At 42.7% G+C, this 27971-nt stretch overlaps 1 protein-coding gene and 1 long non-coding RNA gene across 2 annotated transcripts; one reads left to right on the top strand and one right to left on the bottom strand.

The window, feature by feature from the left end:
- The first annotated feature begins 142 nt into the window (after positions 1-142).
- LOC311119868 lies at positions 143-15474 on the top strand. Its single transcript, XR_014612037.1, has 3 exons — positions 143-187; positions 300-526; positions 15179-15474. It is a non-coding gene; the product is annotated as an uncharacterized lncRNA (long non-coding RNA).
- A 3575-nt stretch (positions 15475-19049) lies between these two features.
- LOC311119899 (extracellular serine/threonine protein kinase FAM20C-like) lies at positions 19050-27742 on the bottom strand. Its single transcript, XM_084194548.1, has 11 exons — positions 27632-27742; positions 25792-26362; positions 25370-25545; positions 22645-22723; positions 21842-21934; positions 21421-21536; positions 21010-21190; positions 20608-20717; positions 20358-20439; positions 20059-20118; positions 19050-19340 (listed from the first exon to the last, which is right to left on the bottom strand). Exons 2-11 carry the CDS (start codon positions 26340-26342, stop codon positions 19052-19054), a joined length of 1737 nt encoding a protein of 578 aa, XP_084050674.1. The 5' UTR covers positions 26343-26362; positions 27632-27742; the 3' UTR covers positions 19050-19051.
- Positions 27743-27971: the final 229 nt, after the last annotated feature.

The raw sequence follows: 27971 nt of genomic DNA on the forward strand, positions 1-27971 counted from the left end.
TGGTTCAGATGAGCATCTTGTCCTTTCACTTTATCGTTCTGATATGTTACTAACTTCATTGTCATTGATTGATTGATTGATTGATTCATTCATTCATTCTTTAAATTATTCCCACGTTCATGTGCAAAACAGGAAGAAGGCCACCACATCCACCTCTGTCACGAGGGACACAGCAGACAATGGACAGGTGAGTTAAGTTCACATAGTATTTGTTTGTTTTCTTTCAGATACTGCACTTCATTAGGCTTGCCTGGCACAATGGAACAAATTGAATTTAGTCTGTCTTCTTTCCCCATCAGGTAAACTCAAGCCTTGTTCATGACAACATCTCAGGCATGGCCATGACCCCTGCTGCAGCACAAAGAGCAGACACAGATGACCAGGATGACGTTCACTACGCCAGCGTCCATTTCTGTAACCAGGAAGTGCCTCTGTACTCTACTGTCCAACTGCCTCGACCCCAGAAAGAGGATGATGATGTCCAGTACGCTGCTGTGAAATTCAACCGCCCCAGTGCTGCCACCTGGTGAGCAAGTCTAGCCATTAGAACATCTCAGATTATCTCATAATTAAATGGTACTTGTGCTTGACAATTGGGAATGCATACAACACTTGTATGTTATGCAGACCAGCAGTTGTTTGGTTTAAATGTATTAAGATATAGAATGACTTAAAAGTTGTTTGGTTTAAATGTTTTAACATCTATACGGTGCCTGAGGAAGACCCCCAGCATCATCAAGGACCCCACAAACCCCAGCCCCGAGCTGTTCACTCCTTACCGTTGGGCAGACGGTACTGGAGCATGAGGTCTGATACCTACAGGCTCAGAGACAGTTTCTATCTACAATCCATCAGACTGCTGAACACTTGAACTGGACTGACCACCTACACTGTTTCTTCGCACACTGAGAATAATGGCACCGGAGGGAATGGCTGCCATTTTACGGGCTCCTAACAAATTGTGCTAATTTTTTCACATTGTTTGTAACTTCTTTTGTACATAATGTTTCTGCCACCGTCTCTTATGACCGAGAAGTGAAGCGAGTGGGGAACACACCTCTACCATCCATCCTATTGGCCAACGTGCAAACACTGGTGAACAAACTGGATAAGCTCTGTTCGAGACTATCCTACCAACAGGACATAAAAAACTGTAATATCTTATGTTTTACTGATAGTGGCTGAACGATGACATGGATAATATACAGTTGGCTGGGTTTTCCGTGCATCGGCAAGAGAGAACAGCTACCTCCGGTAAGACGAGGGGTGGTGGTCTGTGTCTATTTGTCAATAACAGCTGGTGCGGGATATCTAATATTAAAGAAGTCTCAAGGTTTTGCTTGCCTGAGGTAGAGTACCTTATGATAAGCTGTAGACCACAGTGCCTTGCAAAAGTATTCATCCCTTTTGGCGTTTTTCCTATTTTGTTACATTACAACCTGTAATTTAAATTGATTTTTATTTGGATTTTATGTAATGGACATACACAAAATAGTCCAAATTGGTGAAGTGAAATGAAAAAAATAACTTGTTTCAAGAAATTCTAAAAAATATATAAGTGGTGCGTGCATACAGTGGGGAAAAAAAGTATTTAGTCAGCCACCAATTGTGCAAGTTCTCCCACTTAAAAAGATGAGAGAGGCCTGTAATTTCCATCATAGGTACACGTCAACTATGACTGACAAAATGAGGGAAAAAAATACAGAAAATCACATTGTAGGATTTTTAATGAATTTATTTGCAAATTATGGTGGAAAATAAGTATTTGGTCAATAACAAAAGTTTCTCAATACTTTGTTATATACCCTTTGTTGGCAATGACACAGGTCAAACGTTTTCTGTAAGTCTTCACAAGGTTTTCACACACTGTTGCTGGTATTTTGGCCCATTCCTCCATGCAGATCTCCTCTAGAGCAGTGATGTTTTGGGGCTGTCGCTGGGCAACACGGACTTTCAACTCCCTCCAAAGACTTTCTATGGGGTTGAGATCTGGAGACTGGCTAGGCCACTCCAGGACCTTGAAATGCTTCTTACGAAGCCACTCCTTCGTTGCCCGGGCGGTGTGTTTGGGATCATTGTCATGCTGAACGACCCAGCCACGTTTCATCTTCAATGCCCTTGCTGATGGAAGGAGGTTTTCACTCAAAATCTCACGATACATGGCCCCATTCATTCTTTCCTTTACACGGATCAGTCGTCCTGGTCCCTTTGCAGAAAAACAGCCCCAAAGCATGATGTTTCCACCCCCATGCTTCACAGTAGGTATGGTGTTCTTTGGATGCAACTCAGCATTCTTTGTCCTCCAAACACGACGAGTTGAGTTTTTACCAAAAAGTTATATTTTGGTTTCATCTGACCATATGACATTCTCTCAATCCTCTTCTGGATCATCCAAATGCACTCTAGCAAACTTCAGACGGGCCTGGACATGTACTGGCTTAAGCAGGGGGACACGTCTTGCACTGCAGGATTTGAGTCCCTGGCGGCGTAGTGTGTTACTGATGGTAGGCTTTGTTACTTTGGTCCCAGCTCTCTGCAGGTCATTCACTAGGTCCCCCCGTGTGGTTCTGGGATTTTTGCTCACCGTTCTTGTGATCATTTTGACCCCACCGGGTGAGCTCTTGCGTGGAGCCCCAGATCAAGGGAGATTATCAGTGGTCTTGTATGTCTTCTATTTCCTAATAATTGCTCCCACAGTTGATTTCATCAAACCAAGCTGCTTACCTATTGCAGATTCAGTCTTCCCAGCCTGGTGCAGGTCTACAATTTTGTTTCTGGTGTCCTTTGACAGCTCTTTGGTCTTGGCCATATCGGAGTTTGGAGTGTGACTGTTTGAGGTTGTGGACAGGTGTCTTTTATACTGATAACAAGTTCAAACAGGTGCCATTAATACAGGTAACGAGTGGAGGACAGAGGAGCCTCTTAAAGAAGAAGTTACAGGTCTGTGAGAGCCAGAAATCTTGCTTGTTTGTAGATGACCAAATACTTATTTTCCACCATAATTTGCAAATAAATTCATAAAAAATCCTACAATGTGATTTTCTGGATTCTTTTTTCTCAATTTGTCTGTCATAGTTGACGTGTACCTATGATGAAAATTACAGGCCTCTCTCATCTTTTTAAGTGGGAGAACTTGCACAATTGGTGGCTGACTAAATACTTTTTTTCCCCACTGTATGTATTCACCCCCTTTGCTATGAAGCACCTAAATAAGATCTGGTGCAACCAATTACCTTCAGAAGTCGAATAATTAGTTAAATAAAGTTAACCTGTGTGCAATGTAAGTGTCACATGATCTGTCACATGATCTCAGTGTATATATACACCTGTTGTGAAAGGCCCCATAGTCTGCAACACCACTAAGCAAGGGGCACCACCAAGCAAGCGGCACCATGAAGACCAAGGAGCTCTCCAAACAGGTCAGGGATAAAGTTGTGGAGGAGTACAGATCAGGGTTGGGTTATAAAAAAATATCTGAAACTTTGAACATCCCACGGAGCACCATTAAATCCATTATTAAAAAATTTAAAGAATATGGAACCACAACAAACCTGCCAAGAGAGGGCCACCCACCAAAACTCACGGACCAGGCAAGGAGGGCATTAATCAGAGAGGCAACAAAGAGACCAAAGATAACCCTGAAGAGGCTACAAAGCTTCACAGTGGAGATTGGAGTATATGTCCATAGGAACACTTTAAGCCGTACACTCCACAGAGCTGGGCTTTACGGAAGAGTGGCCAGAAAAAAGACATTGCTGAAAGAAAAAAAGAAGCAAACACGTTTGGTGTTTGCCAAAAGGAATGTGGGAATGTGGGAGGTACTCTGGTCAGATGAGACTAAAATTGAGCTTTTTGGCCATCAAGGAAAACGCCATGTCTGGCGCAAACCCAACACCTCTCATCACCCCGAGAATACCATCCCCACAGTGAAGCATGGTAGTGGCAGCATCATGCTGTGGGCATGTTTTTCATCGGCAGGGACTGGGAAACTGGTCAGAATTGAAGGAATGATGGATGGCGCTAAATACAGGGAAATTCTTGAGGCAAACCTGTTTCAGACTTCCAGAGATTTGAGACAGCAGGACAATGACCCTAAGCATACTGCTAAAGCAACACTCAAGTGGTTTAAGGGGAAACAATTAAATGTTTTGGAATGGCCTAGTCAAAGCCCAGACGTCAATCCAATTGAGAATCTGTGGTATGACTTAAAGATTGCTGTACACCAGCGGAACCCATCCAACTTGAAGGAGCTGGAGCAGTTTTGCCTTGAAGAATGGGCAAATATCCCAGTGGCTAGATGTGCCAAGCTTATAGAGACATACCCCAAGAGACATGCAGCTGTAATTGCTGCAAAAGGTGGCTCTACAAAGTATTGACTTTGGGGGGGTGAATAGTTATGCACACTCAAGTTTTCTGTTTTGTTGTCTTATTTCTTGTTTGTTTAACCAAAAAAATTATTGCATCTTCAAAGTGGTAGGCATGTTGTGTAAATCAAATGATACAAACCCCCCAGGTTGTAAGGCAACAAAATAGGAAAAATGCTAAGGGGGGTGAATACTTTCGCAAGCCACTGTATCTACCAAGCGAGTCTTCATTTATATTTATCATAGCTGTCTATTTACCACCACTAATTGATGCTGGCACACTCAACAACGAGCTGTATAAGGCCATGAGCAAAAAAGAAAATGCTCATCCAGAAGTGGCACTCCTAGTGGCCGGGGACGTTAATGCAGGGAAACTTAAATCCGTTTTATCTCATTTCTACAAGCATGTCACATATGCAACCAGAAGGGGGAAAAATGTAGACCACCTTTACTCCACACACAGAGATGCTTACAAAGCTCACTCTCGCCCTCCATTTGGCAAATCTGACCATAATTCTATGCTCCTGATTCCTGCTTACAAGCAAAAACTAAAGCAGCAAGTACCTGTAACTCGCTCAATACGGAAGTGGTCAGATGACGTGGATGCTAAGCTACAGGACTGTTTTGCTAGCACAGACTGGAATATGTTCCCGGATTCATCCGATGGCATTGAGGAGTATACCACCACAGCCAACGGCTTCATCAATAAGTGCATCGATGACGTCGTCCCCGTACGTACATATCCCAACCAGAAGCCATGGATTACAGGCAACATCCGCACAGAGCTAAAGGCTAGAGCTGCTGCTTTCAAGGAGCAGGAAACTAATCCGGACGCTTAGAAGAAATCCCGCTATGCCCTTGAACCATCAAACAGGCAAAGCATCAATACATGACTAAGATTAAATCCTACTACGCCGGCTCTGACGCTCGTTGGATGTGGCAGGGCTTGCAAACTATTACAGACTACAAAGGGAAACCCAGCCGCGAGCTGCCCAGTGACGCGAGCCTACCAGGCAGGCTAAAGGCCTTTTATGCTCATTTCGAGGAAAGCAACACTGAAGCATGCATGAAAGCACCAGCTGTTCTGGACGAATGTGTGATCACGCTCTCCGTAGCCAATACGAGCAAGACCTTTCAACAGGTCAACATTCACAAGACCGCGGGGCCAGACGGATTACCAGAACTTGTACTCAGAGCATGCACGGACCAACCTTTACTGTGCCTTTACTGACATTTTCAACCTCTCTGTAATACCTACATGTTTCAATCAGACCACCATACTCCCTGTGCCCAAGAAAGCCAAGGTAATCTGCCTAAATGACTACCGCTCCGTAGCACTCACCTCTGTAGCCATGAAGTGCTTTGAAAGGCTGGTCATGGCTCACATCAACACCATCATCCCGGATACCCTAGACCCACTCCAATTTGCATACCCCCCAACAGATCCACAGATGACGCAATCTCAATTGCACTCCACACTGCCCTTTCCCACCTGGACAAAATGAACACCTATGTGGGAAAACAGCTCAGAGTTCAACACCATAGTGCCCACAAAGCTCATCACTAAGCTAAGGACCCTGGGACAAAACACCTCCCTCTGCAACTGGATCCTGGACTTCCTGACGGGCTGCTCCCAGGAGGTAAGGGTAGGCAACAACACATCTGCCACATTGATCTTCAACACAGGGGCCCCTCAGGGGTGAGTGCTTAGTCCCCTCATGTACTCCCTGTTCACCCACGACTGCGTGGCCAAGCATGACTCCAACACCATCATTAAGTTTGCTGATGACACAACGGTGGTAGGCCTGATCACCGACAACGATGAGACAGACTATGGGGAGGAGGTCAGAGACCTGGAAGTGTGTTGCCAGGACAACAACCTCACCCTCAATGTGAGCAAGACAAAGGATCTGATCGTGGACTACAGGAAAAGGAGGGCCGAACACGCCCCCATTCACATCGATGGGGCTGTAGTGGAGCGGGTCAAGAGCTTCAAGTTCCTTGGTGTCCACATCACCAACAAACTATCGTGGTCCAAACACACCAAGACAGTCATGAAGAGGGCACGACAATGCCTATTCCCCCTCAGGAGACTGACAAGATTTGGCATTTGTCCTCAGATCCTCAAAAAGTTCTACAGCTGCACTATTGAGAGCATCCTGACCAGTTGCATCACTGCCTGGTGTGGCAACTGGTCTGCATCTGACCGTAACGATCTACAGAGGGTAGTGCGTACGGCCCAATACATCACTGGGGCAAATCTTCCTGCCATCCAGGACTATACTAGGCGGTGTCAGAGGAAGTCCCAAAAAATGGTCTAAGACTCCAACCACCCAAGTCATAGACTGTTCTCTCTGCTACCGCATGGCAAATCTAGGTCCAAAAGGCTCCTTAACAGCTTCTGCCCCCAAGCCATAAGACTGCTGAACAATTAAACAAACAAACAAACTCGAACTATTTGCACTTTACCCTACAGTACAGTACATGTACATATTACCTCAATTACCTTGATTAACCTGTACTGTATAGTCTCGTTATTTTACTTGAGTTTATTTAGTAAATATTTTCTTAACTCTTATTTTCTTACAACTGCATTGTTGTTTAAGGGCTTGTAAGTAATCATTTCATGGTAAGGTCTATATATAAACCTGTTGTGTTCGGCGCATGTGACAAATAACATTTTATTTGATTCGACCTTAGCACACATGGACACAGACACGTTCATGCTACACATCACAGCTGCTGCTACCAGATTCTTATTGTGATTGCTAAATAGTGCACAATTGAAACACTTGCCCCCCCAACCCCCCCCCCCCCTTCCCCAAAACACGTGTAAATATTAGACTATACATTGTGCCTTCCTGTATTATACTTATGCTAAAATGTTTATTATCTTTTACTGAGCCATTTACTTTATGTTCGTATTCTTATATTGTATTATGTCTTATTGTTGATGCATTGTTGAGAAGGAACCTGCAAGTAAGCATTTAGTACAGTCACAGAAACATTTATATTCAGAACTATGGGGGCGGGGCACGCGTAGACAAGATGGCGTATTGAATAGAAAGCGGTACAAAACACCTCAAGATAAAAACTTAATATTCAAAATCAGTAAGTTAGACTAAATATTAGCATTTTATATATTCGCAGTTAATATAATTCAATCTGGATAATAACACAAAACAGATCATAAGGCTAGAGAAATATATCAACAAATATTACAACAACACGCAACACCCAAACATGACTGAAGACAAGCGTGGAGAGCCGATCCACAAAAGGAAACGCAACTCATCGACTGATACAGATGATATATGCTTTTCACCACTGGGTATGGTAAGTGTGGAAAGCGACCTGTTGAAGTCGATAAATGACAAATTGGGCATACTAGAATTGGTCAGTAAAGACGTAAAAGAGTTGAAAGCGAGTCTTCAAATGAGTGACGAAAAAGCATTGATAATGGAGAAAGAAACCAAAAAATTAAAACTGACAGTCTCTAAGATGGAAACGGACGTTAGGGAACTTAAAAAGGAGATCAACCTTCTGAGAGAAGCCTTACTAGACATCCAAACTAGATCGATTAGGGAAAATCTAGTACTTACGGGTATTCAGGAAAAGGAGGGAGAAATAACAGAGAATATTATGAAGGACTTCCTGCATACAGCGCTACAAATCCCACTCGAGGCTGTCGATAAAATCCAACTCGAACGTGTACACCGTTTCGGAAAAAGAAGACAGAAATATGAGCGCCCAATCGTTGCCAAATTTGCTTTTTTAAGGATAAAGCTATGGTGAAAAGCCTAGGAAAAAGACTTGCTGGCACGAAAATAGGCATGAATGATCAGTTCCCGAGGGAGATTGTAGAAAGGCGCAAAGTTCTGTATCCAATCATCAAGGAAAACAGATTAAAAGGGAAACGTGTTGCACTCGTGGTGGATAAACTATATATTGACAACCAAATGTTCAGAGACACAAAGACTACTCCATGGCTATTCTAAAAGTTGTAATAGAGGAGTCGAATATTGGAGCACCTGATACTAGCAATGATAGGGATTGTAATATTAAATAACATTTATAGTAAGTATAGTATTTTATAAAAGGATAAAACGACATAACAAGCAGAATAATACATCTTTAAATACAAATAATTAGAACATGGCTTTTTTGGCGGGAGGTTGTTGTTTTGGCGGATGGTTGTTGTGGTTGGTCCTGTGTTCTCTCTGGCGTCCTTTCCCCCTTGCGGCAGATGCGGGTGCGTTTGCACGCTCGGCCCATTTCTTCCGCAGTCAACCATGTGGTGTGCATTTTTGTGTTTGAAAAGGTGCGGCGTTAAGTGAGTGATAGGGGAAATGGTTGCATATCCCAGAGCCGACCGGGGGTCTATGAGCAGGGGTAGTGAGAGAGAGCTTTCAATTTTGTGTAGATGAGGGATATACATTTTTAAATATAGTATACATCTAATCTAATTTTTCATTGTCCTATCATGATGGAAAGAAAGATCCCTAACCCTATAACCTGGACACCCACCTGAGCGACCCATACACCAAAGAGAAGTTCCCATCTCTTTTATGGACCTGCTGTGAGTATGCAGCCTAAACAGAGAAATAAATGCAGTCAGAGACCTACTTGAGCAGCACCGCCCCCTCAAGATTCTGAGCCTTCCTGGCAGGGTTGGTCCTACAAAGCCAGAGCCCCCTGATGGGAGAGCATAATATACAAGGAAATTCTCAAAGCTGCTAATGAGAACCTTGACGACCTTGTACCTAGCCGGTGGGGATTCCGGTGGGGTACGCCCACCCAGGTAGTGGCAGTGCTGGCAACACTGGCTGCAGTAACCCATGGGGAGGGGGTCACACTCGAACAATCAGAGAGGGGGTTTATCATTGTGGCCCAGTGTCACGCCCTGGCTCTGGGACTCCGTTATGTTGAGCCAGGGTATGTTGTTTCATTGTGTTTTGGGTTCTAGGCTGATTATCTAGCTCATGTGTTTCTGTGTTGGCCGGGGTGGTTCTCAATCAGAGGCAACGAGTATCAGCTGTTGCTTGTTGTCTCTGATTGCGAACCATACGTAGGCAGCCTGTTTTCCACAGTGTGTTGTGGGATCTTGTTCCGTGTATGGTTAGTGTCTGTTACCAAGGACGTCACATATCGTTTTGTTGTTTTGTTCGTGTGGTACTCTAATAAATAAGTATGTTCGCAAATCACGCTGCGCATTGGTCCACTGTGTATGACGATCGTGACAGAAGATCCCACCAAAACTGGACCAAGCAGCGTGTCCAGGAGCCAACGCCAGAGGTAACTCTAGCGGATATCCACTTCGACTGGGTCAAGCAGCATGTCCAGGAGCCAACGCCAGAGGTAACTCTAGCGGATATCCACCTCGACTGGGTCAAGCCGCGTGAGGAGGAGAGAGGTTGGACTTGGGAGCAGAGGCTGGAGAGTCTGGCGAGAGCCATGGAGGCCATAGCCAAAATATGGGAAACCAGGCCTGCTATTCATAGCAGACTTCGAAAAGGCATTTGATAAAGTTCGACTGGGGTTTATATATAAATGCCTGGAGCATTTCAATTTTGGAGAATCTCTTATAAAATGGGTCAAAATCATGTATAGTAACCCTAGGTGTAAAATAGTAAATAATGGCTATTTCTCAGAAAGTTTTAAACTGTCAAGAGGAGTGAAACAAGGTTGTCCACTATCGGCATATCTATTTATTGTGGCCATCGAGATGTTAGCTATTAAAATCAGATCCAATAATAATATCAGAGGATTAGAAATCCAGGGCTTAAAAACAAAGGTGTCATTGTACGCTGATGATTCATGTTTTCTTTTAAATCCACAACTAGAATCCCTCCACAGCCTCATAGAGGATCTAGATACATTTTCTAACCTCTCTGGATTACAACCAAATTATGACAAATGTACTATATTACGTATTGGATCACTAAAAAATACCATTTTTACATTACCATGTAGTTTACCAATAAAATGGTCTGATGGTGATGTGGATATACTCGGAATACATATCCCAAAGGAAATAAATGATCTCACTTTAATAAATTTTAATAGAAAGTTAGCAAAAATAGATAAGATCTTACTACCATGGAAAGGAAAATACCTGTCAATTTGTGGAAAAATCACCCTGATTAACTCTTTAGTATTATCCCAGTTTACCTATTTGCTTATGGTCTTGCCTACACCTAGCGAACAGTTTTTTAAATTATATGAGAAAAAAATGTTCAATTTTATTTGGAACGATAAGCCAGACAAAATTAAAAGGGCATATTTATATAATGAATATGAATTCAGAGGACAGAAATTATTAAATATTAAAGCATTAGACCTATCACTAAAAGCTTCAGTCATACAAAAGTTATACTTAAATCCGAACTGGTTCTCAAGCAAATTAGTAAGATTGTCTCACCCAATGTTCAAGAAAGGCCTTTTTCCCTTTATTCAGATTACAACAACTCATTTGCAGTTATTTGAAAAGGAAATCATCTCCCAAATATCACTATTTCTAAAACAAGCCATAGAAAGTTGGTTGCAATTTCAATTTAATCCTCCAGAAACGACAGAACAAATAATGCAACAAATATTGTGGTTAAATTCAAATATACTAATTGACAAAAAAACTTTATTTTTTGACAGAATATTTAAAACATTTATAATCTTCGTAAATGATATCATCGGTAGGACTGGTGGAGTTATGTCGCATATGCAGCTAACAAAAACATATGGAAATGTCTGCTCTACCCAAAATTACAACCAAATACTTGCAGCCTTACCGCAAAAGTGGAAGAGGAAAGTGGAAGGGGGAGAAAGTAAGGAACTTGTCTGTCGGCCTTGCATTAAAGAACATAATTGGTTAAGGAAAACTGTGATAAATAAAAAAGTTTATCAGTTTCACTTAAGGACCAAAGGATTGACAGCCGTCCCATATAGATTGCAAAATAGTTGGGAAGAGATCTTTGACGTACCGATCCCATGGCATAGTGTTTATGAACTGACACGCGAAACGACACCGGATTAAAAAATTAGAATCTTTCAATTTAAATTATTATATCAAATTCTTGCTACCAATAGAATGTTATTTATATGGGGGATACAATCTTCCCAGCTCTGCAGATATTGCTGTGAAGAGACAGAATCATTAGATCATTTGTTTTGGTTCTGTCCATTTGTAGCTTGTTTTTGGACACAGGTCCAGGAATGGTTAAAGGATTGCAATATTTACCTGGAGCTAACCTTGCAGATAGCATTACTGGGTGATCTGAAAAGTCATAGTCAATCAATCAATAATATAATAATACTTTTAGCAAAAATGTTTATTTTTAATTCACAATCTGTAGAAGCAATGAGAATAGAAAGGTTCAGAACTTTTGTAAAACATCACAGTACGTTTGAAATATATATGGCAAATATAAATCCTATATGGATGGTGTTAAGAGATAGATGGGAGGTATTGAATAGAGTTGAAGGATGGGACTAATAACAAATAACAACAAATAATAACAAAGATAGCTAATAATGTAAGCATACTGTGTCCATAATAAGTATATAGGTTGTATGTTGGGAGCTTTTGGGAAAGAGCACAGTTAGAAAGATATGGCATATAGAAGCAAACCGGATGGACATCATGAAAATGATCGGAGAGGTTGAGAGTAGAAGAAGTTCAGGAGCAAAAAAAATTATAATATACAGTGGGGAGAACAAGTATTTGATACACTGCCGATTTTGCAGGTTTTCCTACTTACAAAGCATGTAGAGGTCTGTAATTGTTATCATAGGTACACTTCAACTGTGAGAGACGGAATCTAAAACAAAAATCCAGAAAAACAAATTGTATGATTTTTAAGTAATGAATTTACATTTTATTGCATGACATAAGTATTTGATCACCTACCAACCAGTAAGAATTCCAGCTCTCACAGACCTGTTAGTTTTTCTGTAAGAAGCCCTCCTGTTCTCCACTCATTACCTGTATTAACTGCACCTGTTTGAACTCGTTACCTGTATAAAAGACACCTGTCCACACACTCAATCAAACAGACTCCAAACTCTTCACAATGGCCAAGACCAGAGAGCTGTGTAAGGACATCAGGGATAACATTGTAGACCTGCACAAGGCTGGGATGGGCTACAGGACAATAGGCAAGCAGCTTGGTGAGAAGGCAACAACTGTTGGTGCAATTATTAGAAAATGGAAGAAGTTCAAGATGACGGTCAATCACCTTCGGTCTGGGGCTCCATGCAAGATCTCACCTCGTGGGGCATCAATGATCATGAGGAAGGTGAGGGATCAGCCCAGAACTACACAGCAGGACCTGGTCAATGACCTGAAGAGAGCTGGGACCACAGTCTCAAAGAAAACCATTAGTAACACACTACACCGTCATGGATTAAAATCCTGCAGCGCACGCAAGGTCCCCCTGCTCAAGCCAGCGCATGTCCAGGCCCGTCTGAAGTTTGCCAATGACCATCTGGATGATCCAGAGGGGGAATGGGAGAAGGTCATGTGGTCTGATGAGACAAAAATATAGCTTTTTGGTCTAAACTCCACTCGCCGTGTTTGGAGGAAGAAGAAGGATGAGTACAACGCCAAGAACACCATCCCAACCGTGAAGCATGGAGGTGGAAACATCATTCTTTGGGGATGCTTTTCTGCAAAGGGGACAGGACGACTGCACCGTATTGAGGGGAGGATGGATGGGGCCATGTATCGCGAGATCTTGGCCAACAACCTCCTTCCCTCAGTAAGAGCATTGAAGATGGGTCGTGGCTGGGTCTTCCAGCATGACAACGACCTGAAACACACAGCCAGGGCAACTAAGGAGTGGCTCCGTAAGAAGCATCTCAAGGTCCTGGAGTGGCCTAGCCAGTCTCCAGACCTGAACCCAATAGAAAATCTTTGGAGGGAGCTGAAAGTCCGAATTGCCAAGCGACAGCCCCGAAACCTGAAGGATCTGGAGAAGGTCTGTATGGAGGAGTGGGCCAAAATCCCTGCTGCAGTGTGTGCAAACCTGGTCAAGACCTACAGGAAACGTATGATCTCTGTAATTGCAAACAAAGGTTTCTGTACCAAATATTAAGTTCTGCTTTTCTGATGTATCAAATACTTATGTCATGCAATAAAATGCAAATTAATTACTTAAAAATCATACAATATGATTTTCTGGATTTTTGTTTTAGATTCCGTCTCTCACAGTTGAAGTGTACCTATGATAACAATTACAGACCTCTACATGCTTTGTAAGTAGGGAAACCGGCAAAATCAGCAGTGTATCAAATACTTGTTCTCCCCACTGTATATATATATATATATATATATATAATAGAATTATTGTAAAATTAACTCTGTCCATAAGGTGTAGATAGTAAGTATAGACCGGAAGTAGAGGCCTGGGCATTGTTGTTCACTAATTTACCAAAGGATGGCGGGGTTGAAAAGTAATAAAGGGGAGTATATATATAAAAAACATGGGGGATTGGAAGTGATGCAGACAATTACATTAATAGAAGATACAATCTATCTGCAATATTAAGCTGACCCCCCCCCCCCCCCCCCCCCCCCCAAAAAAAAAGTAAGCATTTAGTTGGACGGTGTATACAGTGAGGGAAAAAGGTATTTGATACCCTGCTGATTTTGTACGTTTGCCCACTGACAAAGACATGATCAGTCTATAATTTTAATGGTAGGTTTATTTGAACAGTGAGAGACAAAATAACAAATCAAAAAATACAGAAAAACGCATGTCAAAAATGTTATAAATTGATTTGCATTTTAATGAGGGAAATAAGTATTTGACCCCTCTGCAAAACATTACTTATTACTTGGTGGCAAAACCCTTGTTGGCATTCACAGAGGTCAGATGTGTCTTGTAGTTGGCCACCAGGTTTGCACACATCTCAGGAGGGATTTTGTCCCACTCCTCTTTGCAGATCTTCTCCAAGTCATTAAGGTTTCGAGGCTGACGTTTGGCAACTCGAACGTTCAGCTCCCTCCACAGATTTTCTATGGGATTAAGGTCTGGAGACTGGCTAGGCCACTCCAGGACCTTAATGTGCATCTTCTTGAGCCACTCCTTTGTTGCCTTGGCTGTGTGTTTTGGGTCATTGTCATGCTGGAATACCCATCCACGACCCATTTTCAATGCCCTGGCTTAGGAAAGGAGGTTTTCACCCAAGATTTGACGGTACATGGACCCATCCGTCGTCCCTTTGATGCGGTGAAGTTGTCCTGTCCCCTTAGCAGAAAAACACCCCCAAAGCATAATGTTTCCACCTCCATGTTTGACGGTGGGGATGGTGTTCTTGGGGTCATAGGCAGCATTCCTCCTCCTCCAAACACGGCGAGTTGAGTGGATGCCAAAGAGCTCGATTTTGGTCTCATCTGACCACAACACTTTCACCCAGTTCTCCTCTGAATCATTCAGATGTTCATTGGCAAACTTCAGACGGCCCTGTATATGTGCTCCCTTTAAGAGTGTGCTCCTAAACTCAGCTCGTTACCTGTATAAAATAAACCTGGGAGCCAGAAATCTTTCTGATTGAGAGGGGTTCAAATACTTATTTCCCTCATAAAAAAAAAAGGTGTTTTTCTGGATTTTTTTTTTGTTATTCTGTCTCTCACTGTTCAAATAAACCTACCATTAAAATTATAGACTGATCATTTCTTTGTCAGTGGGCAAAAGTACAAAATCAGCCGGGGATCAAATACTTTTTACATACGACTAATAAAACTTGAAACGATAACTTTAAATGAGACCCCAAAAGTGAGTATTGATGATGACATGTTGCATCTCCTTTCTCATCAGACCTCTGGCACAGGCAGCTGAGGAGGACTCCTCCGTGGTTCATAGCACAGTCAACAATCCCAGGACCAAGATGACAAGAACAAAAGAAGTCCTGAACACAAGTAGAAGACCTGAACACAAGACGACCTGAATAAAAGAAGACCTGAACACAACAAGAAGACCTGAACACAAGATGACTCTGCTTGGGATTCAATCGAAGCGCATAGTTGACAAGCATACAGCACTTGAATTCTGAAGGTGATTTAAGCCAACATCTGCAGCATTTACCGCTAATGTGATCTCTGCAAACATCAGGAAAATTGTCTTTAAAATCTGCATTGTCGGCAGAACACTCTTTTTACATTTGACTCTTTATTACTAAAAACATAGTATACTATAGGGTTTAATCTAGTATACTATAGGGTCTACTATAGGGTTTAATATAGTATACTATAGGGTCTACTATAGGGTTTAATATAGTATACTATAGGGTCTACTATAGGGTTTAATATAGTATACTATAGGGTCTACTATAGGGTTTAATATAGTATACTATAGGGTCTACTATAGGGTTTAATATAGTATACTATAGGGTCTACTATAGGGTTTAATATAGTATACTATAGGGTTTAATATAGTATACTATAGGGTTTAATCTAGTATATTATAGGGTTTAATATAGTATACTATAGGGTTTAATATAATATACTATAGGGTCTACTATAGGGTTTAATATAGTATACTATAGGGTCTACTCTAGGGTTTATTATAGTATACTATAGGGTCTACTATAGGGTTTAATATAGTATACTATAGGGTCTACTATAGGGTTTAATATAGTATACTATAGTGTCTACTATAGGGTTTAATATAGTATACTATAGGGTCTACTATAGGGTTTAATATAGTATACTATAGGGTCTACTATAGGGTTTAATATAGTATACTATAGGGTTTAATATAGTATACTATAGGGTTTAATCTAGTATATTATAGGGTTTAATATAGTATACTATAGGGTCTACTATAGGGTTTAATATAGTATACTATAGGGTCTACTATAGGGTTTAATATAGTATATTATAGGGTTTAATATAGTATACTATAGGGTCTACTATAGGGTTTAATATAGTATACTATAGGGTCTACTATAGGGTTTAATATAGTATACTATAGGGTCTACTATAGGGTTTAATATAGTATACTATAGGGTCTACTATAGGGTTTAATATAGTATACTATAGGGTCTACTATAGGGTTTAATATAATATACTATAGGGTCTACTATAGGGTTTAATATAGTATACTATAGGGTCTACTATAGGGTTTAATATGGTATACTATAGGGTCTACTATAGGGTTTAATATAGTATACTATAGGGTCTACTATAGGGTTTAATATAGTATACTATAGGGTCTACTATAAGTTTTAATATAGTATACTATAGGGTCTACTATAGGGTTTAATATAGTATACTATATGGTTTAATATAGGGTTTAATATAGTATGCTGGTGGTGTTGGCCTATTTCTACATGGGGCTCATGGCACTGAGCTGTGGCTAAAAGCTTTGCTTTGTATATCTGAAAGGGAACAAGACAATACCAAACTTGTCATTAAGCAGTATTTCTTTAGCTCTTTGCGTTTTAGCGAGAGGAAAATGTTACCCATAATGTAGCTTCAGAACTGTTAACGACTGACTATACATTAATGTACAAGACTATACAGCAACACTGTTATTCACTTCGGGCCCTATTCAGACTGGACATAAGTTGACTTCACATGGACTTAAGTCACAAAATGTTGAGTCAACTCATCTCAAGTCTGAATCGGGCCCTTCATACACATCTTGCTATTAATATTATATTTTTTTTCTTTCTTGTAAAATGCTTTTGTAAAATGCAATTTAATTACTCAATTAGAATTGCTTTTATTTTGGGTTGAACTACCCTTTTAAATAAAAGTACACTACCAGTCACAAGTTTGGACACACCTACTAATTTTTCTATTGTTTACATTGTAGAATAATAGTGAAGAAATCAAAAATATGAAATAACATATGGAATAATGTATTAACCAAAAAAGTGTTAAACAAATCAAAATAGTTGTTATATTTGAGATTCTTCAAATAGCCACCCTTTGCCTTGATGACAGCTTTGCACACTCTTGCCATTCTCTCAACCAGCTTCATGAGGTAGTCACCTGGAATGCATTTCAATTAACAGGTGTGCCTTCTTAAAAGTTCATTTGTGGAATTTATTTCCTTCTTAATGCGTTTGAGCCAATCAGTTGTGATGTGACAAGGTAGGGGGGTATACAGAAGATAGCCCTATTTGGTAAAAGACCAAGTCCATATTATGGTAAGAACAGCTTAAATAATCAAAGAGAAATGACAGTCCATCATTACTTTAAGACATGAAGGTCAGTCAATACAGAACATTTCAAGAACTTTGAAAGTTTCTTCAAGTGCAGTCGCAAAAACCATCAAGCGCTATGATGTAACTGGCTCTCTTGAGGACCACCACAGGAATGGAAGACCCAGAGTCACCTCTGCTGCAGAGGATAAGTTAATTAGAGTTACCAGCTTCAGAAATTGCAGCCCAAATAAAGTTCAAGTCACAGACACATCTCAACATCAACTGTTCAGAGGGGACTGTGTAAATCAGGCCTTCATGGTCGAATTGCTACAAAGAAACCACTACTAAAGGACACCAATAAGAAGAGGAGACCTGCTTGGGCCAAGAAACACGAGCAATGGACATTAGACCGTTGGAGTCCAAATTGGAGATTTTTGGTTCCAACTGCCGTGTCTTTGTGAGATGCAGAGTAGGTGAACGGATGATCTCCGCATGTGTATTTCCCAGCATGGAGGAGGAGGTGTTATGGTGTGGGGGTGCTTTAATTGTGACACTGTCTGTGATTTATTTAGAATTCAAGGCACACCTAACCAGCATGGCTACCACAGCATTCTGCAGCAATACGCCATCCCATCTGGTTTGAGCTTAGTGGGACTATCATTTGTTTTTCAACAGGACAATGACCCAACACACCTCCAGGCTTTGTAAGGGCTATTTTACCAAGAAGGAGAGTGATGCAGTGCTGCATCAGATGACCTGGCATACAAAATCCCCCGACCTCAACCCAATTGAGATGGTTTGGGATGAGTCGGACGGCAGAGTGAAGGAACAGCAGCCAACAAGTGCTCAGCATATGTGGGAACTCCTTCAAGACTGTTGGAAAAGCATTCCAGGTGAAGTCTGGTTGAAAGAATGCCAAGAGTATACAAAGCTGTCATCAAGGCAGGGTGGCTACTTTGAAGAATCTCAAATATAAAATATATTTTGATTTGTTTAACACTTTTTTGGTTACTACATGATTCCATATGCGTTATTTCATAGTTTTGATGTCTTCACTATTATTCTACAATGTAGAAAATAGTAAAAATAAAGAAAAACCCTTGAATGAGTATGTGTCCAAACTTTTGACTGGTATTGTATATACTAAAACTGAGATTTATTTCACTAAGTACGCTCCATGTATTAAATAACAATAAATAACACAATATAATCAACTTGATTTAATGAGGCCTAACAATACATGTACACAGTGATTTAAACATCCCATCCATACACCAGACTAGAATAGACCTACAAATAGTCTGTCTGAAATGGCATCCTACTCTCTATATAATGTCGGGTGACACTTCGGACACAGCCATCCTCTCTCTAACAGTTAGAAGCCAAACGAATGATACCAGGAACTCCAAGTGTAAATATGTCACTCTTGTGACTTGCCGATGCAATGACGTCACACATAAATCATCATCGCCATGGTGATGCGCCATGACAATTTCTTCTGACGGTTGAAGTGCTGTTGTCGAGGGGGCATGGCCACACTACCCTGTAGGTGTCACAGGTGTAACCAAAGTCTTATAATCAGTGACATCATCATAGACGACCTCATCATCGCCTTCTCCATGGCGACTACGCTGTCGCTCCTGGCAACGGCTCACGGTTCGGAGCACGGTCGCTAGGCGACGGTCCAGGGCGGAGAGGTGCAGCTCCGAGAGGAGAGGGGCCACGGAGAATAGAGGATCATGGGAAAGAGAGTCCCTCATGACGTCACTGAGATGGTACTGGGGCAGGGAGAGGAGACGCAGACGCAGGAGGGTGGAGCGACGGATCCTAGAGAGAGCGAGAGAGAGATGGAGAGAAAGTTATGAGAAAGAAGAGGAATAAATGATGATGGTGGGGTGGGGTGGTGGTGGTTCTACTAAGTTAACATACTGAATTGTTTTAAGATGGTCATACCAAGGATAATTTAGATATTAGATTATTCATTTTACATATAAACAAATCTATCTAAAACAATTATTCGATGAAACATTGAATTTGGCCTACTGCTATTAGCCTATAGAAACACATTGAATAACAGACTCATACATAGAAAAACAGATAGTCAAAAAATACATCAAAAGGAAGTTTAATTTGAAGTGTTTTTGCTATATCTGAGAGTTATAAGAAAGATAAGGAAATTATTGTTTGTTTTTTTTTACACATATTTAACCACTTTTTTTAACACCATCGTGTTCGTGAGAGTGGTCATATTAGTTTGTACGCCAAACCGTTCGGACGCTATAGATGCTTTTGTGAAAAGACAGATTTTCGGGATGTCTACTGGTCTGACAAACACCGCTGTAGTTCTGCCACCTTCCTCCGTAGATGAGGAAGAGCGACATCGGCAGACATGGTGGAATGAGATGCAGCCCATGCAAAAGAACAGATCTCTCTAAACTTAAACTGATGGATTTGTATGGAGAGTTTTTTATTATGCTAATTAGATTCCCACGAGGGCACAGACATCAACTCTTGGGGGTGCTTAATAATGCATCCCATGTTTTACCTGCAGCACTGCTCCAGAGGTGTCAGGATAGAGGGCTCATCTTTAGAGTGACGTCCAAACCTGTAGTCAGCACACAGACATTGTGTCAATGTTACAATCAACTAACGTTAGTTAAACCCATAGTCAGCACACAGACAGTGCCAATGTTACAATCAACTAACGTTAGTTAAACCTGTAGTCCGCACACAGACAGTGTCAATGTTACAATCAACTAACGTTAGTTAAACCTGTAGTCCGCACACAGACAGTGTCAATGTCACATGCACACACACATCTTTTTGGGTGGGGGGGATACTCACGCCCTCCCATTGTCTAAGTGCAGAAGGAAAGTGTTGTTGCCAAACTTCTCAAACGTCTCATAGTGGTGTCGGTCCATATTACCTGGAACAAAATAATGAGTGTTGAATGTGTTTGATTGTGTTTTATTTTCAGGTTTTTCCTCTTTCTACTAATTGAAAAAGACTTTGGTCTCCATAAACAGCGCTATATGAAGGTATTATTATTACAGTATCATTACTATTATATTATGTTGTCCTGACCCAGACCTACCCATGAGGAAGTCTAGTATGGTCATGTCTATCAGGTCTACCAGTCTGGTTCCCTTGTTGTATGGTGGGGTCTTCTTCACTGTGTCACAGTAGTCTGGGTCTTTCTCCCATCTGCAACGTGACAACAGGGTTAGAGTTAAGGCTAGGGTTATTGTTGAGGCTAGGGTTAGAGTTAGGGTTGAGGGTTAGAGTTAGGGTTGAGGGTTAGAGTTGAGCCTAGGGTTAGGGTTAAGGGCTAGAGTTGAGACTAGGGTTAGTGTTAGGTTTGAGGTTAGGGTTAGAGTTGAGGCTAGTGTTAACGTTAAGGCTAGGGTTAGAGTAAGGGCTAGAGTTGAGGCTAGGGTTAGTGTTGAGGTTAGGGTTATTATCTATATATAGGTATAGGTATAGACTCTATACCCACACTGCAAGTTTGCTGCGGCTGTAGGAGCGTCTCCAGGGAGACCTCCAGGATCGTCTGGTGGCCAGGGAGGGGTCGGGCAGCATCATGGCCAGGGAGGCCTCGAGGTTCTGGGGTCGACCACACACAGCATGCTCCGTACTGCAGTAGTAGGAACACTGGCCGTAGAAACACACATTATTCACTATGGGAGATGAAGAGGGGGATGGGGGGGGGGATTGAAAACAAAATATTTCATTTAGCAAATATTGACTTTCCGCAGCATCTATTTTCATAGAAAACAGAGATGTGAAACATGTAATGTAAGGAGTGTTAACAAAGAAAGAGAAGTGAGAGAGAGGGAGATGGGGTGAGTGTGAGAGTGATAGGGTGATGGAGTGAGGGAAGGAAGGAGTGATATAATGATAGACAGACCAGGAGAGGTGAAGAAGGTCCTGGCCAGTTTGTGGTCTGTGGTGATGTCTTTGATCTCTGTTACCACGTCCACCAGCCTCCCTACGGCTGGGGGGATCCGCCTGTAACCCAACACCCTGAGAGAGAGGAGGGGAGAGGAGAGGAGGGACAGGGGAGAGCGGGAGGGGGACAAGAGATTGGAGAGGGAGCGGTGGGGTGGGAAAGATAGAGGGAGAGGAGAGAGAGGCAGAGAGAGATGGGAGAGAAAGGAGAAGGGGGAGGGGGAGAGGGAGGAAGAGAGAGAGAGATGAGATGAGAGGGGTCCATATTTAATGCTACTCAATGTCTGCTCATCATTCTCAGCCATTTCAGTCAGTGCTGTGGCATGCAGTATACTCCCCTGGTTATCACTATCAAGGTGAGAAACAGACTCATTGTTTACCTGTCCAGGTGAAAAGCAGCGATCTCTGCGTTGTGTCTCTCAAAGTCAGAGAAGTAGTAGAGGTTGAAGTTGGTCTCCTCATCACGCTCCTGTCTGACAGAGATGCAGTCAAAACAGGAACACAGCTATACAGACTAGACACAGTCAACACAGGAACACTTCTATACAGACAATATATAGTCAACACAGCTATACAGACTATTCACAGTCAACAAAGGACCACAGATATACAGACTATACACAGTCAACACAGGAACACAGACTATAATAATATGCCACTTAGCAGACGCTTTTATCTAAAGCGACTTACAGTCATGCGTGCATACATTTTTGTGTATGGGTGGTCCCGGGGATCGAACCGACTACCTTGGCGTTACAAGCACCGTGCTCTACCAGCTGAGCTACAGAGGACTATACACAGTCAACACAGGAAAACAGATATACAGACTATACACAGTCAACTCAGGAAACAGTTAACACAGGAACACAGATATACAGACTATACACAGTCAACTCAGCAAACAGGAAAACAGGTATACAGACTATAAACAGTCAACTCAGGAAACAGTTAACACAGGAACACAGATATACATCGGGGTCTATTCTCCTCCTTTCTGCAGTATTTAGCAATCATGGTAAGAGTCTGGTAAAAGCAGTTGTGATGTGTAGCGTGTGTGTGTGTGTGTGTGTGTGTGTGTGTGTGTGTGTGTGTGCGTGCGTGCGTGCGTGCGTGCGTGCGTGCGTGCGTGCGTGTGTGCGCGTGCGTGTGTGCATGTGTGTGTGTGCATGTGTAAGTCTCTCACTTCATTGGTTTGAGAATGGCCTGTCCGTAGTTAGGAAATGACATCACCAGCTTGAGCTGTGTCCCTCCAGACTTCTGCACTGAGAGGGAGAGGGAGAGAGAGAGGGGGAGAGAGAGATATACAGTGGGGAAAAAAAGTATTTAGTCAGCCACCAATTGTGCAAGTTCTCCCACTTAAAAAGATGAGAGAGGCCTGTAATTTTCATCATAGGTACACGTCAACTATGACCGACAAAATGAGGAAAAAAAATCCAGAAAATCACATTGAAGGATTTTTAATGAATTTATTTGCAAATTATGGTGGAAAATAAGTATTTGGTCAATAACAAAAGTTTCTCAATACTTTGTTATATACCCTTTGTTGGCAATGACACAGGTCAAACGTTTTCTGTAAGTCTTCACAAGGTTTTCACACACTGTTGCTGGTATTTTGGCCCATTCCTCCATGCAGATCTCCTCTAGAGCAGTGATGTTTTGGGGCTGTCGCTGGGCAACACGGACTTTCAACTCCCTCAAAAGATTTTCTATGGGGTTGAGATCTGGAGACTGGCTAGGCCACTCCAGGACCTTGAAATGCTTCTTACGAAGCCACTCCTTTGTTGCCCGGGTGGTGTGTTTGGGATCATTGTCATGCTGAAAGACCCAGCCACGTTTCATCTTCAATGCCCTTACTGATGGAAGGAGGTTTTCACTCAAAATCTCACGATAGATGGCCCCATTCATTCTTTCCTTTACACGGATCAGTCGTCCTGGTCCCTTTGCAGAAAAACAGCCCCAAAGCATGATGTTTCCACCGCCATGCTTCATAGTAGGTATGGTGTTCTTTGGATGCAACTCAGCATTCTTTGTCCTTCAAACACGACGAGTTGAGTTTTTACCAAAAAGTTATATTTTGGTTTCATCTGACCATATGACATTCTCCCAATCCTCTTCTGGATCATCCAAATGCACTCTAGCAAACTTCAGACGGGCCTGGACATGTACTGTCTTAAGCAGGGGGACACGTCTAGCACTGCAGGATTTGAGTCCCTGGCGGCGTAGTGTGTTACTGATGGTAGGCTTTGTTACTTTGGTCCCAGCTCTCTGCAGGTCATTCACTAGGTCCCCCCGTGTGGTTCTGGGATTTTTGCTCACCGTTCTTGTGATCATTTTGACCCCACGGGGTGAGATCTTGAGTGGAGCCCCAGATCGAGGGAGATTATCAGTGGTCTTGTATGTCTTCCATTTCCTACTAATTGCTCCCACAGTTGATTTCTTCAAACCAAGATGCTTACCTATTGCAGATTCAGTCTTCCCAGCCTGGTGCAGATCTACTATTTTGTTTCTGGTGTCCTTTGACAGCTCTTTGGTCTTGGCCATAGTGGAGTTTGGAGTGTGACTGTTTGAGGTTGTGGACAGGTGTCTTTTATACTGATAACAAGTTCAAACAGGTGCCATTAATACAGGTAACGAGTGGAGGACAGAGGAGCCTCTTAAATAAGAAGTTACAGGTCTGTGAGAGCTAGAAATCTTGCTTGTTTGTAGGTGACCAAATACTTATTTTCCACCATCATTTGCAAATAAAAAAAGTTTGACCTGTGTCATTGCCAACAAAGGGTATATAACAAAGTATTGAGAAACTTTTGTTATTGACCAAATACTTATTTTACACCATAATTTACTAATAAATTCATTAAAAATCCTACAATGTGATTTTCTGGATTTTTTTTCTTCTCATTTTGTCTGTCATAGTTGACGTGTACCTTTGATGAAAATTACAGGCCTCTCTCATCTTTTTAAGTGGGAGAACTTGCACAATTGGTGGCTGACTAAATACTTTTTTCCCCCACTGTATATAGAGAGAGAGAGACGGGTTACCATAGCAACACTTTACATTCACATACTGAGTACATACTGAGCTCTCTCTCTCACACTCTATCACACACACACACACACACACACACACACACACACACAAAGGGTTACCCTGTTTGAAACTAAATAAGGTCATCCGGTTTGTTTGTTTTCATCCTGCAGTTCTACATTAATCCACTAGTGGTCTCCCTATACCTGACTCAAAACATCACAACAGAGACTACCTCCCAGCTATGGGACAATCTCTATTGCATTTCCTTGATTCCTCACGTCCTCTCTCCTCGCCTCTTTCTCAAAACCCATTGGATGAGAAGAGGGGCGGGATCAAGGAAATGCAATTGTAATTCTCCTAATCTGTCCTTCCTCCCAAAGTGTGCACTTGTTCACTTCCCTTCACTGATTTGAAAGGAAATGACTGGTATATGAAATATGGTGGAAACTCCCACTAGCCCATGCCTCCACCAACCCAATGCTATTAGATTTGGGGGTGATAGTGAAGGAGAGTACACTACAGGAGATATTATTGAAACTCAAGCGGTGACTATAACAGTAGAACAGCACTGGTGTAGCGAACCACATGATGTTCCAGGGTGCTACTTCATTCTCTGTGTGTACAGGGCATAATGCTCACCATATCTCCCACCCCCACCCCCCAACAATCAGGCCCCCAAGACCCCTCCCCAACATACACACACCACCCACACACTCTAGGGTGAAGTTTCCCTTTGACACAGATCTAGGATCAGCTTCCCCTCCCCCAATTCTAACCTTAACCCCCTTAGCGGGGAAAATGCTAAACTGATCCAAGATCAGCGTCAAAGGGGAACTTCCCCCTATTCCCCCAAACAAACACCAACACGCCACACACACACCTGCGCTGACGATACGGTGTGTGCTGAGCTGCTGGGCGAGAGGTACCATGTTGGGGTCCAGGTGGGGGTAGAGCTGCCAACGGGAGATACCAAGATGGAACTTCAGCCAGGGGGGGTGGCTCTCACTGCTCCTGTTCCAATGGGCCGGGTCATAGCCGATGTCACTGTCACTCACCCTGGGGAGGTGGGGGGAGGGAGGGAGGGGGAGGGTGGGGAAGGAGGGAGGGAGGGGAAAAGAGAGGGAGAGGGTTGGAGATGAGGAGAGGACAAGAGAGAAGTGGTTCAGAGAAGGAGGAGAAGAGAGGAGGAGTAGGAGGGATATTTGCCAAAAATGAAATGAATTATGCAGCATGTGTCCTTGGTGCACTTCAAAAGCTTGTCAGTTTTTTCAGAACAATTAACCCTACTTCATTAAAACTCACCACATCTGTGTGCTCCTCTCGCGCGCCTTCACTTTGGGCTTCACCTTCAGCAGCCAATCATCTTCAGGGATGGGCGGGGTTGGCATGTTGTAGAGCGGGTGGCTGAAAAGAGCCTCTAATTTTGACATCCCGGACCCCATAGACTTCATCGCCATCGAGCCAAACTTTCCTACCCTTACCGCCATGTTGACTGAGTCTACAGGCCCTTCCTTCTTATGTCCATGAACTGCCTTGACGGCAATTTTGGTCGTGACAGCGTCCATTTCTGCCATTTTGTGAGGGCCATTGCTGTCCATATTGGAAGAGTCCACTTTTCTTGTGTCCGGGGGTGTCTTGGCATAGCTGGAGTGGTTGTCGGACATCGTGGAGGTGTAGTTGGTATCCACCAGGGCTCTGAGGTTGTGGGGGTGTGTCTGACGAGGGGAGGGGGCGTCACAGGGGTTCTGGTCGACGGAGAGGGAGAGGACGGCGAGGAGAAGATGGAGAGAGAGGGAGGCAATGGCCAGCAATAGACAGATCATCCGAGAGCGACGGCGCGTATACCACCTCATCGTCCTGAGGGAGAGAAGGACTAGGAGGAAGACAGAGAGATAAACATATGGAATGGAGGAGAAAGAAGGGGGAGAGAAAGGAGGAGGAAGAGAGAAAGTGTTTATAAATATAGGTGAAAGAACGAGGGAGGATTGGAGAGAGAGAAAGAGAAAGAGGAGGAGGAGGAGGAGGAGAGGTTGAGGGGGCGAATGTGGGAGAATGAGAGGAACGAGGGAAGGAAAGAGAGAGAGCGAGAGGCCCATAGAGACTGGACCATTCCAAAGTCAGAGCAGCCCTCTTATCTGACATAGATACCCCCCCCCCCCCCCCATACAACTACCCCTTTCTTTACCTAGATACCCCCCAATACAACTACCCCTTTGTTACCTAGATACCCCCCAATACAACTACCCATTTATTTTACCTAGATACTCCCCAATACAACTACCCCTTTTTTTACCTAGATACCTCCCAATACAACTACCCCTTTTTTTTTACCTAGATACCTCCCAATACAACTACCCCTTTCTTTACCTAGATACCTCCCAATACAACTACCCCTTTCTTTACCTAGATACCTCCCAATACAACTACCCCTTTTTTTTTACCTAGATACCTCCCAATACAACTACCCCTTTCTTTACCTAGATACCTCCCAATACAACTACCCCTTTCTTTACCTAGATACCTCCCAATACAACTACCCCTTTCTTTACCTAGATACCTCCCAATACAACTACCCCTTTCTTTACCTAGATACCACCCAATACAACTACCCCTTTCTTTACCTAGATACCTCCCAATACAACTACCCCTTTCTTTACAGTTCTCATCTGGAACATTCCCAACTCTCTTTTTTACAAGTCTTAGACTGTGTCTCAAATGACACCCTATTCCCTACATAGTGCACATACATTTACAGGGTCATTTAGCAGACGCTCTTATCCAGAGCGACTTACAATAGTGAGTGCATACATTTTTCATACTGGTCCCTTGTGGGAATCAAACCCACAACTCTGGCATTGCAAGCGCCATGCTCTACCAACAGCTACACGGGACCATCCATGCACACACACAGAAGGGCCCTGGTCTCTGGTCAAAAGTAACGCACTATGTAGGGAACAGGGTGCCATTTGGGATGCAGGAAATAGACAACGGTCCACTCAGTCCTAAGGACAAAGCACAGACTCCCCCAGGCACGACCACATCACCCCTTCCCATAGAGGGTCACTGAAACTAATGAGGGCAGTAGGTATCGTTTTACCACCTGTCTTTCTCCTCCATCCTTTCTCCTTCCCTCGTTCCTCACCTTTATGTCTTTAAAGGTTACCCTCCAATGTTCTCCTTCTTCTTTCTTGTCTCCTCGCTCCCCAGAATGAGACAGAGCTGTGATCTCTGGTCAACCTCTATTCTTCTGTTTTCTCTCTTCTCTCTATCTTTCTCTCTGTTCTCTGGCGTAGGCAGGGAGGTGTGCCAGGTCAGGGTGATCTGAATGGCATGCTGTTAGAGAGATAAAGTTGTTTACTCATCCCTCTTTCTCTCTATCTCTGTATATGTCTCTATCCTGTCTGTCTGTCTGTCTGTCTGTCTGTCTGTCTGTCTGTCTGTCTGTCTGTCTGTCTGTGTCCTGTCTCTGTCTGTCTGTCTGT

This window comes from Coregonus lavaretus, assembly GCF_964263955.1.
Source record: "Coregonus lavaretus genome assembly, contig: HAP1_SCAFFOLD_55, whole genome shotgun sequence".
Lineage (NCBI taxonomy): Eukaryota > Metazoa > Chordata > Actinopteri > Salmoniformes > Salmonidae > Coregonus > Coregonus lavaretus.

Excerpts from the sequence above, each read along its gene's own strand:
- LOC311119899 (XM_084194548.1), bottom strand. The coding sequence starts at position 26,342 with ATGAGGTGGTATACGCGCCGTCGCTCTCGGATGATCTGTCTATTGCTG. Across the intron at positions 25,546-25,791 it reads GAGAGGAGCACACAGATGTG|GGTGAGTGACAGTGACATCG; the intron begins GTGAGTTTTAAT and ends CCACCTCCCCAG. Across the intron at positions 21,537-21,841 it reads GCTGCTTTTCACCTGGACAG|GGTGTTGGGTTACAGGCGGA; the intron begins GTAAACAATGAG and ends CCTCTCTCTCAG.